The following is a 17,500-nucleotide window of genomic DNA, read 5'->3' as shown; positions in this document are numbered from 1 at the left end:
AGATGAAGCAGAAGAACATTGACACCATCAAGACCCTGATCACTGTGGCCCACACGGACGGCAACTACCTGGGCAACTCCTGGCACGAGGTGAGGCCCCGCCCCTCACACACGCTCGCTTTAGCCCCGCCCCTCACACACGCTCGCTTTAGCCCCGCCCCTCACACACGCTCGGTTTAGCCCCGCCCCTCACACGCTCGCTTAAGCCACGCCCCTCACACACTCTCGCTTTAGCCCCGCCCCTCACACGCACTAGCTTTAGCCCCGCCCCTCACACGCGCTCGCTTTAGCCCCGCCCCTCACACATTCTCGCTTTAGCCCCGCCCCTCACACGCACTAGCTTTAGCCCCGCCCCTCACACACGCTCGCTTTAGCCACGCCCCTCACACACTCTCGCTTTAGCCCCGCCCCTCACACGCACTAGCTTTAGCCCCGCCCCTCACACGCGCTCGCTTTAGCCACGCCCCTCACACACGTTCGCTTTAGCCCCGCCCCTCACACATGCTCGCTTTAGCCACGCCCCTCACACACGTTCGCTTTAGCCCCGCCCCTCACACATGCTCGCTTCCATCCCCTCGCTCTTGCCCTGTGCACAGAAGGTTGTCAGTTCCATCCCCTCGCTCTTGTGTTGCAGATCCTCAAGTGCATCTCTCAGCTGGAGCTGGCTCAGTTGATTGGCACAGGAGTGAAAGCTCGGTACATCTCTGGAGTGGCCCTCAGCAGAGAGCCGGGCCTCAGGGGCCTTCCCTCGGGCACCGAGGAGTTCATGCCCCACGTACTGGGTAACTTCACCATCTGCTCATGAGATACCTCCTCGCTGCTCCTGCTCCTCCTCTCTGCTCCTCCTCTCTGCTCCTCCTTTCTGCTCCTGCTCCTCCTCTCTGCTCCTCCTTTCTGCTCCTGCTCCTCCTCTCTGCTCCTCCTCTCTGCTCCTGCTCCTCCTCTCTGCTCCTCCTCTCTGCTCCTCCTTTCTGCTCCTGCTCCTCCTCTCTGCTCCTCCTTTCTGCTCCTGCTCCTCCTCTCTGCTCCTCCTCTCTGCTCCTGCTCCTCCTCTCTGCTCCTCCTCTCTGCTCCTCCTCTCTGCTCCTCCTCTCTGCTCCTCCTCTGTGTTTCAGACTAGTTACCTCTGTGTTTCAGGTAACTTGGTGGGCAGTCAGGACAAGAGGCAGATGGCTCACATTCAGGAGTCCGTGGGGGAGACCAGCTCACAGAGTGTGGTCGTCGCCGTCGATCGGTCAGAATTCTGTCCTTAAATCAATTCATCCAGATTTCAGTCATTTCATTCAATCCCTTTCTGTTTTTTAGGATCTTTACTGGATCCACGAGGCTGGACGGAAATGCGATTGGTCAGTATTCATGCCAAACTTAAGTCCAGTGATCTGCTGACCACTGGCCGTGTCTGAAGTTGTGTTTGTGTGACCTGCAGTGGACTTTGTGCGTTGGCTGTGTGCGGTCTCCATGGACGAGCTGGCATCCTCACACCAGCCCAGGATGTTCTCTCTGCAGAAGATCGTGGAGATCTCCTATTACAACATGAACCGCATCAGGCTGCAGTGGTCAAGGATCTGGCAGGTCATCGGGGACCATTTCAATAAGGTACATGCTTAGGGTTAGGTCGCGCGTGAGGTCGCGCGTGAGGTCGCGTGTTAAATCATTTGTTAGGTATCTCTGACCTGTGGTTTTCCTGGTGGTTCTCCTGGTGGTTCTCAGGTGGGCTGTAACCCAAACGAGGACGTGGCCATCTTTGCGGTGGACTCCCTGAGGCAGCTCTCCATGAAGTTCCTGGAGAAAGGAGAACTGGCAAACTTCCGCTTCCAGAAGGACTTTCTGAGACCGTTTGAACACATCATGAAGAAGAACAGGTCTGTACCACGTCTGTGCTCCTGCTCCTCCTGCTCAGTCCTCCTGCTCAGTCCTCCTGCTCCTCCATGACTCCAGAGACAGATTTACGGATGTTCCTCTCTCCTCCTCTCACCTCCTCTCACCTCCTCCTCTCTCTCTCTCTCTCTCTCCTCTCTCTCCTCTCAACTCGTCCTCTCTCCTCCTCAGGTCTCCTCACTCCTCTCTCCTCCTCAGGTCTCCTCACTCCTCTCACCTCCTCCTCCTCTCTCCTCCTCAGGTCTCCCACCATCAGGGACATGGTGATCCGGTGCGTGGCTCAGATGGTGAACTCTCAGGCCGGGAACATTCGCTCCGGCTGGAAGAACATTTTCTCAGTTTTTCATCAGGCGGCGGCGTCTCACGACGAGACAATCGTGGAGCTGGCGTTTCAGACCACGGGACACATCGTGTGTGAGTCTGATCTGAGGGACATGCCTCTGAGGGACATGCCTCTGAGGGACATGCCTCTGAGGGACATGCCTCTGAGGGACATGCTTCTGAGGGACATGCCTCTGAGGTACATGCTTCTGAGGGACATGCTTCTGAGGGACATGCCTCTGAGGGACATGCTTCTGAGGGACATGCCTCTGAGGGACATGCTTCTGAGGGACATGCCTCTGAGGACATGTTTCTGAGGGACATGCTTCTGAGGACATGTTTCTGAGGGACATGCCTCTGAGGGACATGCCTCTGAGGGACATGCCTCTGAGGGACATGTCTCTGAGGGACATGTCTCTGAGGGCCATGCTTCTGAGGGCCATGTCTCTGAGGGACATGTCTCTGAGGGACATGTCTCTGAGGGACATGCTTCTGAGGGCCATGCCTCTGAGGGCCATGTCTCTGAGGGACATGCTTCTGAGGGACATGCTTCTGAGGGACATGCTTCTGAGGGACATGCTTCTGAGGGACATGCCTCTGAGGGACATGCTTCTGAGGGACATGTCTCTGAGGGACATGCCTCTGAGGGACATGCCTCTGAGGGACATGCCTCTGAGGGACATGTCTCTGAGGGCCATGCTTCTGAGGGACATGCCTCTGAGGGCCATGCCTCTGAGGGACATGTCTCTGAGGTACATGTCTCTGAGGGACATGCTTCTGAGGGCCATGCCTCTGAGGGCCATGCTTCTGAGGGACATGCTTCTGAGGCACATGTCTCTGAGGGACATGCCTCTGAGGGACATGTCTCTGAGGTACATGCTTCTGAGGGCCATGTCTCTGAGGGACATGCTTCTGAGGGACATGCTTCTGAGGGACATGCTTCTGAGGGACATGCCTCTGAGGGACATGCTTCTGAGGGACATGCTTCTGAGGGACATGTCTCTGAGGTACATGCTTCTGAGGGCCATGTCTCTGAGGGACATGCTTCTGACATGCCTCTGAGGGACATGTCTCTGAGGGACATGCTTCTGAGGGACATGTCTCTGAGGCACATGCTTCTGAGGGACATGCTTCTGAGGGACATGTCTCTGAGGGACATGTCTCTGAGGGACATGTCTCTGAGGGACATGCTTCTGAGGGACATGCTTCTGACATGCCTCTGAGGGACATGCTTCTGAGGGACATGCTTCTGAGGGGACATGTCTCTGAGGGACATGTCTCTGAGGGACATGTCTCTGAGGGACATGTCTCTGAGGGACATGTCTCTGAGGCACATGCTTCTGAGGGACATGCTTCTGAGGGACATGCTTCTGACATGCCTCTGAGGGACATGCTTCTGAGGGACATGCTTCTGAGGGACATGCTTCTGGGGGACATGTCTCTGAGGGACATGTCTCTGAGGCACATGCTTCTGAGGGACATGCTTCTGAGGGACATGCTTCTGACATGCCTCTGAGGGACATGCTTCTGAGGGACATGCTTCTGAGGGGACATGTCTCTGAGGCACATGCTTCTGAGGGACATGCTTCTGAGGGACATGCTTCTGACATGCCTCTGAGGGACATGCTTCTGAGGGACATGCTTCTGAGGGACATGTCTCTGAGGGACATGCTTCTGAGGGACATGCTTCTGAGGGACATGCTTCTGACATGCCTCTGAGGGACATGCTTCTGAGGGACATGCTTCTGAGGGACATGTCTCTGAGGGACATGCTTCTGAGGGACATGCTTCTGAGGGACATGCTTCTGACATGCCTCTGAGGGACATGCTTCTGAGGGACATGCTTCTGAGGGACATGTCTCTGAGGGACATGCTTCTGAGGGACATGTGTAATGTGTCTCTTGGTGTCTCTCAGTGAACACGTTTAAGGAGCATTTCGCCGCTGCCATCGACTCGTTCCAAGACGCTGTCAAGTGTCTGTCTGAGTTCGTTTGTAACGCAGCGTTTCCGGACACAAGCATCGAGGCCGTGCGCCTCATCCGCCACTGCGCACGCTACGTGTCCGAGCGGCCACAGGTCAGAGCCCGTCCACCCCTCTGTCCCCCCTGTGGTCACATGTGTCTCTGTCCCCCCTGTGGTCACATGTGTCTCTGTCCCCCTTGTCCCCCCTGTGGTCACATGTGTCTCTGTCCCCCCTGTGGTCACATGTGTCTCTGTCCCCCCTGTGGTCACATGTGTCTCTGTCCACCCTGTGTCTCTGTCCCCCCTGTGGTCACATGTGTCTCTGTCCCCCCTGTGGTCACATGTGTCTCTGTCCCCCCTGTGGTCACATGTGTCTCTGTCCCTCCTGTGGTCACATGTGTCTCTGTCCCCCCTGTGGTCACATGTGTCTCTGTCCCCCCTGTGTACACATGTGTCTCTGTCCACCCTGTGGTCACATGTGTCTCTGTCCACCCTGTGGTCACATGTGTCTCTGTCCCCCCTGTGGTCACATGTGTCTCTGTCCACCCTGTGTACACATGTGTCTCTGTCCCCCCTGTGGTCACATGTGTCTCTGTCCACCCTGTGGTCACATGTGTCTCTGTCCACCCTGTGGTCACACGTGTCTCTGTCCCCCCTGTGGTCACATGTGTCTCTGTCCCCCCTGTGGTCACATGTGTCTCTGTCCCCCCTGTGTACACATGTGTCTCTGTCCCCCCTGTGGTCACATGTGTCTCTGTCCACCCTGTGGTCACATGTGTCTCTGTCCACCCTGTGGTCACATGTGTCTCTGTCCACCCTGTGGTCACATGTGTCTCTGTCCCCCCTGTGTACACATGTGTCTCTGTCCCCCCTGTGGTCACATGTGTCTCTGTCCACCCTGTGGTCACATGTGTCTCTGTCCACCCTGTCGTCACATGTGTCTCTGTCCCCCCTGTGGTCACATGTGTCTCTGTCCACCCTGTGGTCACATGTGTCTCTGTCCACCCTGTGGTCACATGTGTCTCTGTCCACCCTGTGGTCACATGTTTCTCTGTCCACCCTGTGGTCACATGTGTCTCTGTCCACCCTGTGGTCACATGTGTCTCTGTCCACCCTGTGGTCACATGTTTCTCTGTCCACCCTGTGGTCACATGTGTCTCTGTCCACCCTGTGGTCACATGTGTCTCTGTCCACCCTGTGGTCACATGTGTCTCTGTCCACCCTGTGGTCACATGTGTCTCTGTCCACCCTGTGGTCACATGTGTCTCTGTCCAGGCCCTCAGAGAATACACCAGTGACGACATGAACGTGGCTCCTGGAGACAGAGTCTGGGTCAGAGGCTGGTTCCCCATTTTGTTTGAACTCTCCTGCATCATCAACCGCTGCAAACTCGACGTACGCACCAGGTACTACCACAACTACCACAAGTACCACAACTACCACAACTACCACAACTACCACAACTACCACAACTACCACAACTACCACAACTACCACAACTACCACAAGTACCACAACTACCACAACTACCACAAGTACCACAACTACCACAACTACCACAACTACCACAACTACCACAACTACCACAACTACCACAACTACCACAACTACCACAACTACCACAAGTACCACAACTACCACAACTACCACAACTACCACAACTACCACAAGTACCACAACTACCACAACTACCACAACTACCACAACTACCACAAGTACCACAACTACCACAAGTACCACAAGTACCACAAGTACCACAAGTACCACAAGTACCACACGTACCACACGTACCACACGTACTACACGTACCACAATTACTGTGACGTAGAAGGTTCTGTGTGTGTTCTCTTCCTCAGAGGTCTGACGGTGATGTTTGAGATCATGAAAAGTTACGGGATCTCGTTTGAGACGCACTGGTGGCACGACCTGTTCAGGATCGTCTTCAGGATCTTTGACAACATGAAGCTCCCGGAGCAGCAGACCGAGGTAAAGCTCACTGAAGATCTGATGCTGCTCCCACAACTCGGAACCCTCTTCAAACTGACCTGAAACTCTGAGCTCCTCTGACCGCTTTTCACTCTAGGGCGGGCGCGGGGTTCAGGGCGGGCGCGGGGTTCAGGGCGGGCGCGGGGTTCAGGGCGGGCGCGGGGTTCAGGGCGGGCGCGGGGTTCAGGACGGGCGCCGGGTTCAGGGCGGGGGCTAAATTCCTGTGAACATTGTTAATTAGCTAATGACTATGTTACGTTCCACATGTGAGTGTGATGCATCATGGGAAAGCTTAGGCCTTCTAGTTTCTGCACATGTGCAGATGTCACACTGTCAGGGCTTCACTCACACCACAGAAGCACAAACATGAACCAAACTTCCTTTTTTTTACTCTCGCCTGAATATTCTCCATTTGTATTGTCCTAAAGACAGACTTCATTGTGTTTATGCTGTCGTCATGACAACAACTGTGTCACGTTTCACATCTAGAACAGAAGCATTTTGTATCAAAAAGTATATTCAACTGTGTCAAACTGTTTTATTACAATTTTAGCTCCTCTATGATCATAAAACATACATTTTGATGTTTTGTAGAACCACTATGACTATTATAGTATTATATTAGATATTAGATATTATAACTGCTAAAAACAGTCTTTGTGAAAATGTGTAAATATGAGTTTACACATGAATTTTCCATATCGAGGTGAAAAAATAATTAATAATATTGGTATATTGATACATATATCTAACAAAATGCGCGTCCAAAAGGCGAATAAAATCAGAAAACGTGATCTAGTCGTAAAATCTAGTCGCCTCCTGCCCAAACGTCCAGGCTCTGACTGTCTTTACGCACGAGAATACAGAGGATTCTGTGTGAATAAAGCCTTAGTCCCGCCGCATGTTAGCGCTATCTCCATGTAAACAACATGGATGCTCGCGTCGGAAGCGGTGCATTTTTTTCCTCCGGAGGCTGTAAAAAACAAACCCGTGGACAGTGGACGGTCTCATTCTGTAGGAAACAGTCTGAAGAATAGTCAAACAGGTCATTTGTTCTGGACGAGCCTTCATCCTGAATATCGTCAAAGAAGAAAACTTTGTTTACTTGAAAATATCTCGAAATCGGAAAACTGTGTGTGATATTGTTGTTCGATGGTTCTTTATGGACAAACTGAGACAAGGATGAACAGAATTAAAGCTGTTTCCTCCGTCATAAACACAAACAGGACATGAGTTTGTAAAAGTTGAGACTTTCTCACAAACTATTGGCAATTGCTTCTTGGGGCAAATTATTCAATGTAAATCAACAACATATTCGTTTTGTTTTTCTGGAGCGATTTAGGAAAGTGCTGTTGTGATGTTGTGTTTTCCTTTTCCTGGTCTGATGTTCCTCTTCCTGGTCTGATGTTCCTCTTCCTGGTCTGATGTTCCTCTTCCTGGTCTGATGTTCCTCTTCCTGGTCTGATGTTCCTCTTCCTGGTCTGATGTTCCTCTTCCTGGTCTGATGTTCCTCTTCCTGGTGCGAGCAGAAGACAGAGTGGATGACCACCACCTGTAACCACGCCCTCTACGCCATCTGTGACGTCTTCACTCACTTTTATGAAGCTTTGAGTCCCATCCTGCTCCACGACATCTTCACCCAGCTGCAGTGGTGCGTCCGGCAAGGTACGAAGTGCAGAGGAGGTCCTGTAGAGGAGGTCCTGTAGAGGAGGTCCTGTAGAGGAGGTCCTGTAGAGGAGGTCCAGTGCAGGACGTCCTGTAGAGGAGGTCCTGTGTAGGAGGTCCTGTGCAGAGGAGGTCCTGTAGAGGAGATCCTGTGTAGGAGGTCCTGTAGAGGAGGTCCTGTAGAGCAGGTCCTGTGTAGGAGGTCCTGTGCAGAGGAGGTCCTGTGTAGGAGGTCCTGTGTAGGAGGTCCTGTGTAGGAGGTCCTGTAGAGGAGGTCCTGTGCAGAGGAGGTCCTGTAGAGGAGGTCCTGTAGAGCAGGTCCTGTGTAGGAGGTCCTGTGCAGAGGAGGTCCTGCAGAGGAGGTCCTGTGTAGGAGGTCCTGTGTAGGAGGTCCTTTGTAGGAGGTCCTGTGTAGGAGGTCCTGTAGAGGAGGTCCTGTGCAGAGGAGGTCCTGTGCAGGAGGTCCTGTAGAGGAGGTCCAGTGCAGGACGTCCTCTAGAGGAGGTCCTGTGTAGGAGGTCCTGTGTAGGAGGTCCTGTGGAGGAGGTCCAGTGGAGGAGGTCCAGTGCAGGACGTCCTGTGTAGGAGGTCCTGTGCAGAGGAGGTCCTGTAGAGGAGGTCATGTAGAGGAGGTCCTGTGCAGAGGAGGTCCTGTGCAGAGGAGGTCCTGTAGAGGAGGTCCTGTGCAGAGGAGGTCCTGTGCAGAGGAGGTCCTGTGCAGAGGAGGTCCTGTAGAGGAGGTCCTGTAGTGGAGGTCCTGTAGAGGAGGTCCTGTGCAGAGGAGGTCCTGTGCAGAGGAGGTCCTGTAGAGGAGGTCCTGTAGAGGAGGTCCTGTAGAGGAGGTCCAGTGCAGGACGTCCTCTAGAGGAGGTCCTGTGTAGGAGGTCCTGTGTAGGAGGTCCTGTAGAGGAGGTCCTGTAGAGGAGGTCCTGTGTAGAGGAGGTCCTGTGTAGGGGAGGTCCTGTGTAGGGGAGGTCCTGTGCAGAGGAGGTCCTGTGCAGAGGAGGTCCTGTAGAGGAGGTCCTGTAAAGGAGGTCCTGTAGTGGAGGTCCTGTAGTGGAGGTCCTGTAGAGGAGGTCCTGTAGAGGAGGTCCTGTAGAGGAGGTCCAGTGCAGGACGTCCTCTAGAGGAGGTCCTGTGTAGGAGGTCCTGTAGTGGAGGTCCTGTAGAGGAGGTCCTGTAGTGGAGGTCCTGTAGTGGAGGTCCTGTAGAGGAGGTCCTGTAGAGGAGGTCCTGTAGAGGAGGTCCAGTGCAGGACGTCCTCTAGAGGAGGTCCTGTAGAGGAGGTCCTGTGTAGGAGGTCCTGTAGAGGAGGTCCAGTGCAGGACGTCCTCTAGAGGAGGTCCTGTGTAGGAGGTCCTGTGTAGGAGGTCCTGTGTAGGAGGTCCTGTAGAGGAGGTCCTGTGTAGGAGGTCCTGTGCAGAGGAGGTCCTGTAGAGGAGGTCCTGTGTAGGAGGTCCTGTGCAGAGGAGGTCCTGTGCAGAGGAGGTCCTGTGCAGAGGAGGTCCTGTGCAGAGGAGGTCCTGTAGAGGAGGTCCAGTGCAGGACGTCCTCTAGAGGAGGTCCTGTGTAGGAGGTCCTGTGTAGGAGGTCCTGTGGAGGAGGTCCTGTGTAGGAGGTCCTGTGCAGAGGAGGTCCTGTGTAGGAGGTCCTGTGTAGGAGGTCCTGTAGAGGAGGTCCTGTGTAGGAGGTCCTGTAGGGTTAGGGTTAAGGTTACCTCCTCTGTGCAGAGGAGGTCCTGTAGAGGAGGTCCTGTGTAGGAGGTCCTGGAGAGGAGGTCCTGTGCAGAGGAGGTCCTGTAGAGGAGGTCCAGTGCAGAGGAGGTCCAGTGCAGAGGAGGTCCAGTGCAGAGGAGGTCCTGTGCAGGAGGTCCTGTGTAGGAGGTTCTGTAGAGGAGGTCCTGTGTAGGAGGTCCTGTGCAGAGGAGGTCCTGTGTAGGAGGTCCTGTGTAGGAGGTCCTGTAGAGGAGGTCCTGTAGAGGAGGTCCAGTGCAGGACGTCCTCTAGAGGAGGTCCTGTGTAGGAGGTCCTGTGTAGGAGGTCCTGTAGAGGAGGTCCTGTAGAGGAGGTCCTGTGTAGAGGAGGTTCTGTAGAGGAGGTCCTGTGCAGAGGAGGTCCTGTGCAGAGGAGATCCTGTAGAGGAGGTCCTGTAGTGGAGGTCCTGTAGTGGAGGTCCTGTAGAGGAGGTCCTGTAGAGGAGGTCCTGTAGAGGAGGTCCAGTGCAGGACGTCCTCTAGAGGTCCTGTAGAGGAGGTCCTGTGTAGGAGGTCCTGTGTAGGAGGTCCTGTAGAGGAGGTCCTGTAGTGGAGGTCCTGTAGTGGAGGTCCTGTAGAGGAGGTCCTGTAGAGGAGGTCCTGTAGAGGAGGTCCAGTGCAGGACGTCCTCTAGAGGTCCTGTAGAGGAGGTCCTGTGTAGGAGGTCCTGTGTAGGAGGTCCTGTAGAGGAGGTCAAGTGCAGGACGTCCTCTAGAGGAGGTCCTGTGTAGGAGGTCCTGTGTAGGAGGTCCTGTGTAGGAGGTCCTGTAGAGGAGGTCCTGTGTAGGAGGTCCTCTAGGGTTAGGGTTACCTCCTCTGTGCAGAGGAGGTCCTGTAGAGGAGGTCCTGTGTAGGAGGTCCTGTGCAGAGGAGGTCCTGTGCAGAGGAGGTCCTGTGCAGAAGAGGTCCTGTAGAGGAGGTCCTGTGCAGAGGAGGTCCTGTGCAGAGGAGGTCCTGTGCAGAGGAGGTCCTGTGCAGAGGAGGTCCAGTGCAGGACGTCCTCTAGAGGAGGTCCTGTGTAGGAGGTCCTGTGTAGGAGGTCCTGTGGAGGAGGTCCTGTGTAGGAGGTCCTGTGCAGAGGAGGTCCTGTGCAGAGGAGGTCCTGTAGAGGAGGTCCTGTGTAGGAGGTCCTGTAGAGGAGGTCCTGTGTAGGACGTCCTGTAGGGTTAGGGTTAGGGTTACCTCCTCTGTGCAGAGGAGGTCTTGTAGAGGAGGTCCTGTGTAGGAGGTCCTGGAGAGGAGGTCCTGTGCAGAGGAGGTCCTGTAGAGGAGGTCCAGTGGAGAGGAGGTCCAGTGCAGAGGTCGTCCAGTGCAGAGGAGGTCCAGTGCAGAGGAGGTTCTGTAGAGGAGGTTCTGTAGAGGAGGTCCTGTGTAGGAGGTCCTGTAGAGGAGGTTCTGTAGAGGAGGTTCTGTAGAGGAGGTCCTGTGTAGGAGGTCCTGTAGAGGAGATCCTGTGTAGGAGGTCCTGTAGAGCAGGTCCTGTGTAGGAGGTCCTGTGCAGAGGAGGTCCTGTGTAGGAGGTCCTGTGTAGGAGGTCCTGTGTAGGAGGTCCTGTAGAGGAGGTCCTGTAGAGGAGGTCCTGTGTAGGAGGTCCTGTGCAGAGGAGGTCCTGTAGAGCAGGTCCTGTGTAGGAGGTCCTGTGCAGAGGAGGTCCTGTAGAGGAGGTCCTGTGTAGGAGGTCCTTTGTAGGAGGTCCTTTGTAGGAGGTCCTGTAGAGGAGGTCCTGTGTAGGAGGTCCTGTGTAGGAGGTCCTGTAGAGGAGGTCCTGTGCAGAGGAGGTCCTGTGCAGGAGGTCCTGTAGAGGAGGTCCAGTGCAGGACGTCCTCTATAGGAGGTCCTGTGTACTAGGTCCTGTGGAGGAGGTCCAGTGGAGGAGGTCCAGTGCAGGACGTCCTGTAGAGGAGGTCCTGTGTAGGAGGTCCTGTGCAGAGGAGGTCCTGTAGTGGCGGTCCTGTAGAGGAGGTCCTGTGCAGAGGAGGTCCTGTAGAGGAGGTCCAGTGCAGGACGTCCTCTATAGGAGGTCCTGTGTACTAGGTCCTGTGGAGGAGGTCCAGTGGAGGAGGTCCAGTGCAGGACGTCCTGTAGAGGAGGTCCTGTGTAGGAGGTCCTGTGCAGAGGAGGTCCTGTGCAGAGGAGGTCCTGTAGAGGAGGTCCTGTAGAGGAGGTCCTGTAGAGGAGGTCCTGTGTAGGAGGTCCTGTGCAGAGGAGGCCCAGTGCAGAGGAGGTCCTGTGCAGAGTAGGTCCTGTGCAGAGGTCCTGTGTAGAGGAGGTCCAGTGCAGGACGTCCTCTAGAGGAGGTCCTGTGTAGGAGTTCCTGTGTAGGAGGTCCTTTAGAGGAGGTCCTGTGGAGGAGGTCCTGTGGAGGAGGTCCAGTGGAGGACGTCCTGTAGAGGAGGTCCTGTGTAGGAGGTCCTGTGGAGGAGGTACTATGGAGGAGGTCCAGTGGAGGACGTCCTGTAGAGGAGGTCCTGTTGTGGAGGTCCTGTAGAGGAGGTCCTTTGTAGGAGGTCCTGTGTAGGAGGTCCTGTAGAGGAGGTCCTTTGTAGGAGGTCCTGTGTAGAAGGTCCTGTAGTGGAGGTCCTGTAGTGGAGGTCCTGTAGTGGAGGTCCTGTAGAGGAGGTCCTGTAGAGGAGATCCTGTTGTGGAGGTCCTGTAGTGGAGGTCCTGTAGAGGAGGTCCTGTAGAGGAGGTCCTGTAGAGGAGGTCCTGTAGAGGAGGTCCTGTAGAGGAGATCCTGTAGAGGAGGTCCTGTAGAGGAGATCCTGTAGAGGAGGTCCTGTAGAGGAGGTCCTGTAGAGGAGGTCCTGTAGAGGAGGTCCTGTAGAGGAGGTCCTGTAGCGGAGGTCCTGTAGTGGAGGTCCTGTAGAGGAGATCCTGTTGTGGAGGTCCTGTAGTGGAGGTCCTGTAGAGGAGATCCTGTAGAGGAGGTCCTGTAGAGGAGGTCCTGTAGCGGAGGCCCAGAGCAGAGTTATTGTTAATTGGCCATAATCTGTTAACTTGAGCTTGTTTCCGTGGCGACAGATAACGAGCAGCTGGCTCGCTCAGGGACCAACTGCCTGGAAAACCTGGTCATTCTGAACGGAGAGAAGTTCAGTCCTGAAGTCTGGGACGTGACCTGCTCCTGCATGAGGGACATCTTCATGACCACCAGCCCCAACGTGTAAGACCCCACACGGGCCCCCACACAGACCCCCAGTCCCACACGGGCCCCCACACAGACCCCCAGTCCCACACTGGCCCCCGCACAGACCCCCAGCCCCACACTGGCCCCCGCACAGACCCCCAGCCCCACACGGACCCCCACCACCTGGAACTGGTTCTCACTCAGTCACATGTCTCCTTCAGGTTACTGACTTGGCGTCCGGCGGGACAAGAGGACGAGTCTTCAGACGCAAAACATTATGTAAGAACTGTCTCTCCACAAACCGTCTCTTTACAAACTTGTCTCTTTACCGTCTCTTCACACTCTGTCTGCAGGAGCCCGACTTTGACGCTCAGTCCCAGGGCAGTTACGACCGTGCCACCTCAGAGCGAGGACACAGTCAGATGTCGAGTGACGACACGTGGAAAGGACGCTCCAACACGCGTGAGTCTGACCATAAACATGTATCAGAGCCACTCCCACTCACTGTGGTTTATGTGTGACGCTTGATTGTGTCCCTCAGGAGCCTCGGACCAGCGGCTTTTCTCTGGACTCCTCATTAAATGTGTGGTTCAGCTCGAACTCATCCAAACCATCGACAACATCGTGTTCTTCCCATCGACCAGCAAGAAAGAGGACGCAGAAAACATGTCCGCCGCTCAGGTAAACACGCCTGAACATGTCCGCCGCTCAGGTAAACACGCCTGAACATGTCCGCCGCTCAGGTAAACACGCCTGAACATGTCCGCCACTCAGGTAAACACGCCTGAACATGTCCGCCACTCAGGTAAACACGCCTGAACATGTCCGCCACTCAGGTAAACACGCCTGAACATGTCCGCCGCTCAGGTAAACACGCCTGAACATGTCCGCCACTCAGGTAAACACGCCTGAACATGTCCGCCACTCAGGTAAACACGCCTGAACATGTCCGCCACTCAGGTAAACACGCCTGAACATGTCCGCCGCTCAGGTAAACACGCCTGAACATGTCCGCCGCTCAGGTAAACACGCCTGAACGTGTCCGCCACTCAGGTAAACACGCCTGAACATGTCCGCCACTCAGGTAAACACGCCTGAACATGTCCGCCGCTCCGGTAAACACGCCTGAACATGTCCGCCGCTCAGGTAAACACGCCTGAACATGTCCGCCGCTCAGGTAAACACGCCTGAACATGTCCGCCGCTCAGGTAAACACGCCTGAACATGTCCGCCGCTCAGGTAAACACGCCTGAACATGTCCGCCGCTCAGGTACACACACCTAAACACGCCTGAACATGTCCGCCGCTCAGGTAAACACGCCTGAACACGCCTGAACATGTCCGCCGCACAGGTAAACACACCTGAACACATGTTTAGTACTGAACATGTTCAGTGTCTGTATTTCACATAAACATATGTTTGTCTCCGTCAGCGCGGCGTTCTGGAGGAGGCGGAGCTTGAGACTGAGCAGGGCATGTACCACCACCTGTCGTCTTCTCACCTGTTCAAACTGCTCGACTGTTTGCTCGAGTCGCACCGTTTCGCCAAAGACTTCAACTCCAACAACGAGCAGCGCACCGCCTTGTGGAGAGCAGGTGAAGTGCAGCTCCTGAGCCTCCTCCCACTGGTCCTAAAGAGTCTGTCTCATGTCTCTGGTCCTGAGAGGTTCTGGCTCTTGGGCTCCAGGAGGACTTTAGCTCAGGGGGAGGAGCTCCACAGCACAGCCAGATAATTGGACGAGAGAGAAACACAAAAGAATCTGTAGAGGCAAAACTGTTCCTGTGCACGCTAGCTTTAGCCACGCCACTCACACACACTAGCTTTAGCCACGCCACTCACACACGCTAGCTTTAGCCACGCCCCTCACACACGCTAACTTTAGCCGCGCCCCTCACACACGCTAGCTTTAGCCACGCCCCTCACACACACGCTAGCTTTAGCCACGCCCCTCACACTCACGCAAGCTTTAGCCACGCCCCTCACACACTCTAGCTTTAGCCACGCCCCTCACACACACTAGCTTTAGCCACGTCCCTCACACACACTAGCTTTAGCCCCTCCCCTCACACACGCTAGCTTTAGCCCCTCCCCTCACACACACTAGCTTTAGCCACGCCCCTCACACACACTAGCTTTAGCCTCTCCCCTCACACACACTAGCTTTAGCCTCTCCCCTCACACACACTAGCTTTAGCCACGCCCCTCACACACGCTAGCTTTAGCCGCGCCCCTCACACACGCTAGCTTTAGCCACGCCCCTCACACACGCTAACTTTAGCCACGCCCCTCACACACGCTAGCTTTAGCCGCGCCCCTCACACACGCTAGCTTTAGCCACGCCCCTCACACACGCTAACTTTAGCCGCGCCCCTCACACACACTAGCTTTAGCCACGCCCCTCACACACGCTAGCTTTAGCCACGCCCCTCACACACGCTAGCTTTAGCCACGCCCCTCACACACGCTAGCTTTAGCCACGCCCCTCACACACGCTAGCTTTAGCCACGCCCCTCACACACACTAGCTTTAGCCACGCCCCTCACACACACTAGCTTTAGCCACGCCCCTCACACACGCTAGCTTTAGCCACGCCCCTCACACACGCTAGCTTTAGCCACGCCCCTCACACACGCTAGCTTTAGCCACGCCCCTCACACCCACTGGAATGACTAAACATCTTTGTGTGACTCGTTCAGGAGTAAAAAGTATGAGGAGGATTTAGATCAGATTTGTGAAGGAAACATGAGCAGAACTCCAAAGCGCTCAGAGGTGAACCGACCTGGACCAGGACCAGGACCAGTTGAAACATGTCTCTTGTTTCTGTCCTGTGGCTCAGCTCTGTGGTGTCGCCCCCTTCAGGTTTCAAAGGGAAGTCCAAGCCTAACCTCCTGAAGCAGGAGAGCACCAGTCTGGCCTGTAGCCTCAGGATCCTGTTCAGGATGAACTCTGACCCCAAACTGCAGGAGTCGTGGCCTGACATCCAGACTCGCCTGCTTCTGTGAGTGACAGTCTTGAGTCAGCATGAGCCCCGCCATCTGACAGTTCAAAGTATCATGTGTGTCGTGTGTCATGCGTGTCCGTGCTTGTTAGTGTGTGTCGTGTGTGTCTTGTGTGTCATGCGTGTCGTGTGTGTTCATGTGTGTCTTGTGTGTCATGCGTGTCATGCGTGTCCGTGCGTGTTCGGTTGTGTCATTCGTGTCCGTGCGTGTTCATGTGTGTCGTGTGTGTCGTGTGTGTCATGCGTGTCCGTGCGTGTTCATGCGTGTCCGTTCGTGCGTGTCCGTGCGTGTTCGTGCGTGTTCGTGCGTGTCCGTGCGTGTCGGTACGTGTGGTGCGTGTTCGTTCGTGTGTGTTCATGCGTGCCGTGTGTGTCATGCGTGTTTGTGCGTGTTTGTGCATGTTCGTGCGTGTTGTGTGTTCATGCGTGTCGTGTGTGTCATGCATGTTCGTGCGTGTTGTGCGTGTCATGCGTGTTCATGCGTGTCGTGTGTGTCATGCGTGTTTGTGCATGTTCGTGCGTGTTGTGTGTTCATGCGTGTCGTGTGTGTCATGCATGTTCGTGCGTGTTGTGCGTGTCATGCGTGTTCATGCGTGTCGTGTGTGTCATGCGTGTCGTGTGTGTCATTCGTGTCATGCTTGTCATGTGTGTCTTGTGTGTTCATGCGTGTCGTGTGTGTCATGCGTGTCATGCCTTTCATGTGTGTCTTGTGTGTTCATGCGTGTTCGTGCGTGTCGTGCGTGTTCGTTCGTGTGTGTTCATGCGTGCCGTGTGTCATGCGTGTTTGGGCGTGTCATGCGTGTTCATGCATGTTCGTGCGTGTTTGTGTGTCGTGCGTGTCATGCGTGTCGTGTGTGTCATTCGTGTCATGCTTGTCATGCGTGTCGTGTGTGTTCATGCGTGTCGTGTGTGTCATGCGTGTTCATGCGTGTTCGTGCGTGTTTGTGTGTCGTGCGTGTCATGCGTGTCGTGTGTGTCATTCGTGTCATGCGTGTCATGCGTGTCGTGTGTGTTCATGCGTGTCATGCGTGTCGTGTGTGTTCATGCGAGTCATGCGTGTCATGCGTGTCATGCCTTTCATGTGTGTCTTGTGTGTTCATGCGTGTCATGTGTGTTGTGTGTGTTCATGCGTGTCATGTGTGTTTATGCGTGTTTATATGTGTGTCATTCGTGACCGTGCGTGTTCGTGTGTGTCATGCGTGTCGTGCGTGTCCGTGCGTGTTCATGCGTGTCAGTGCGTGTTCGTGTGTGTCGTGCGTGTTCATGCGTGTTCATGCGTGTCGTGCGTGTCCGTGCATGTTCGTGCGTGTCCGTGCGTGTTTGTGTGTGTCGTGCGTGTTCGTTCGTGTGTGTCGTGTGTGTTCATGCGTGTTCATGCGTGTCGTGTGTGTCATGCGTGTTTATGCGTGTTCGTGCGTGTTTGTGTGTCGTGCGTGTCATGCGTGTTCATGTGTGTCATGCGTGTTCATGCGTGTTCATGTGTGTCATGCGTGTTCATGCATGTTCATGTGTGTCATGTGTGTCATGCGTGTTCATGTGTGTCATGCGTGTTATGTGTGTTCATGCGTGTCATGCGTGTTCATGCGTGTTCATGTGTGTCATGCGTGTTCATGCATGTTCATGTGTGTCATGTGTGTCATGCGTGTTCATGTGTGTCATGCGTGTTATGTGTGTTCATGCGTGTCATGCGTGTTCATGCGTGTTCATGTGTGTCATGCGTGTTCATGCATGTTCATGTGTGTCATGCGTGTCATGCGTGTTCATGCATGTTCATGTGTGTCATGTGTGTCATGCGTGTTCATGTGTGTCATGC

At 54.8% G+C, this 17,500-nt stretch overlaps 1 protein-coding gene across 1 annotated transcript in view; it reads left to right on the top strand.

The window, feature by feature from the left end:
* arfgef2 (ADP-ribosylation factor guanine nucleotide-exchange factor 2 (brefeldin A-inhibited)) overlaps positions 1 to 17,500 on the top strand; it is a 48,707-nt gene that overhangs the window by 23,559 nt on the left and 7,648 nt on the right. Inside the window, exons 16-32 of the mRNA XM_072459765.1 lie at positions 1 to 89; positions 634 to 781; positions 1,137 to 1,233; positions 1,305 to 1,345; positions 1,426 to 1,595; positions 1,710 to 1,861; positions 2,119 to 2,291; positions 4,114 to 4,274; positions 5,436 to 5,566; positions 6,017 to 6,146; positions 7,676 to 7,811; positions 12,586 to 12,724; positions 12,910 to 12,967; positions 13,042 to 13,150; positions 13,230 to 13,369; positions 14,122 to 14,284; positions 15,549 to 15,687. The exon at positions 1 to 89 is cut by the window's left edge and continues 70 nt beyond it. Of these exons, the coding sequence (XP_072315866.1) occupies positions 1 to 89; positions 634 to 781; positions 1,137 to 1,233; positions 1,305 to 1,345; positions 1,426 to 1,595; positions 1,710 to 1,861; positions 2,119 to 2,291; positions 4,114 to 4,274; positions 5,436 to 5,566; positions 6,017 to 6,146; positions 7,676 to 7,811; positions 12,586 to 12,724; positions 12,910 to 12,967; positions 13,042 to 13,150; positions 13,230 to 13,369; positions 14,122 to 14,284; positions 15,549 to 15,687 (2,176 nt within the window). The remainder of the gene's footprint in view (positions 90 to 633; positions 782 to 1,136; positions 1,234 to 1,304; positions 1,346 to 1,425; positions 1,596 to 1,709; positions 1,862 to 2,118; positions 2,292 to 4,113; positions 4,275 to 5,435; positions 5,567 to 6,016; positions 6,147 to 7,675; positions 7,812 to 12,585; positions 12,725 to 12,909; positions 12,968 to 13,041; positions 13,151 to 13,229; positions 13,370 to 14,121; positions 14,285 to 15,548; positions 15,688 to 17,500) is intronic.

The sequence above is a fragment of the Eucyclogobius newberryi genome, unplaced genomic scaffold (genome assembly GCF_026437365.1).
Source record: "Eucyclogobius newberryi isolate DKJ021-1_F unplaced genomic scaffold, fEucNew1.0.hap1 SCAF_273, whole genome shotgun sequence".
Lineage (NCBI taxonomy): Eukaryota > Metazoa > Chordata > Actinopteri > Gobiiformes > Gobiidae > Eucyclogobius > Eucyclogobius newberryi.
Note: the sequence above shows the minus strand (reverse complement) of the source record. Positions and strands in the feature narration are given on the sequence as shown.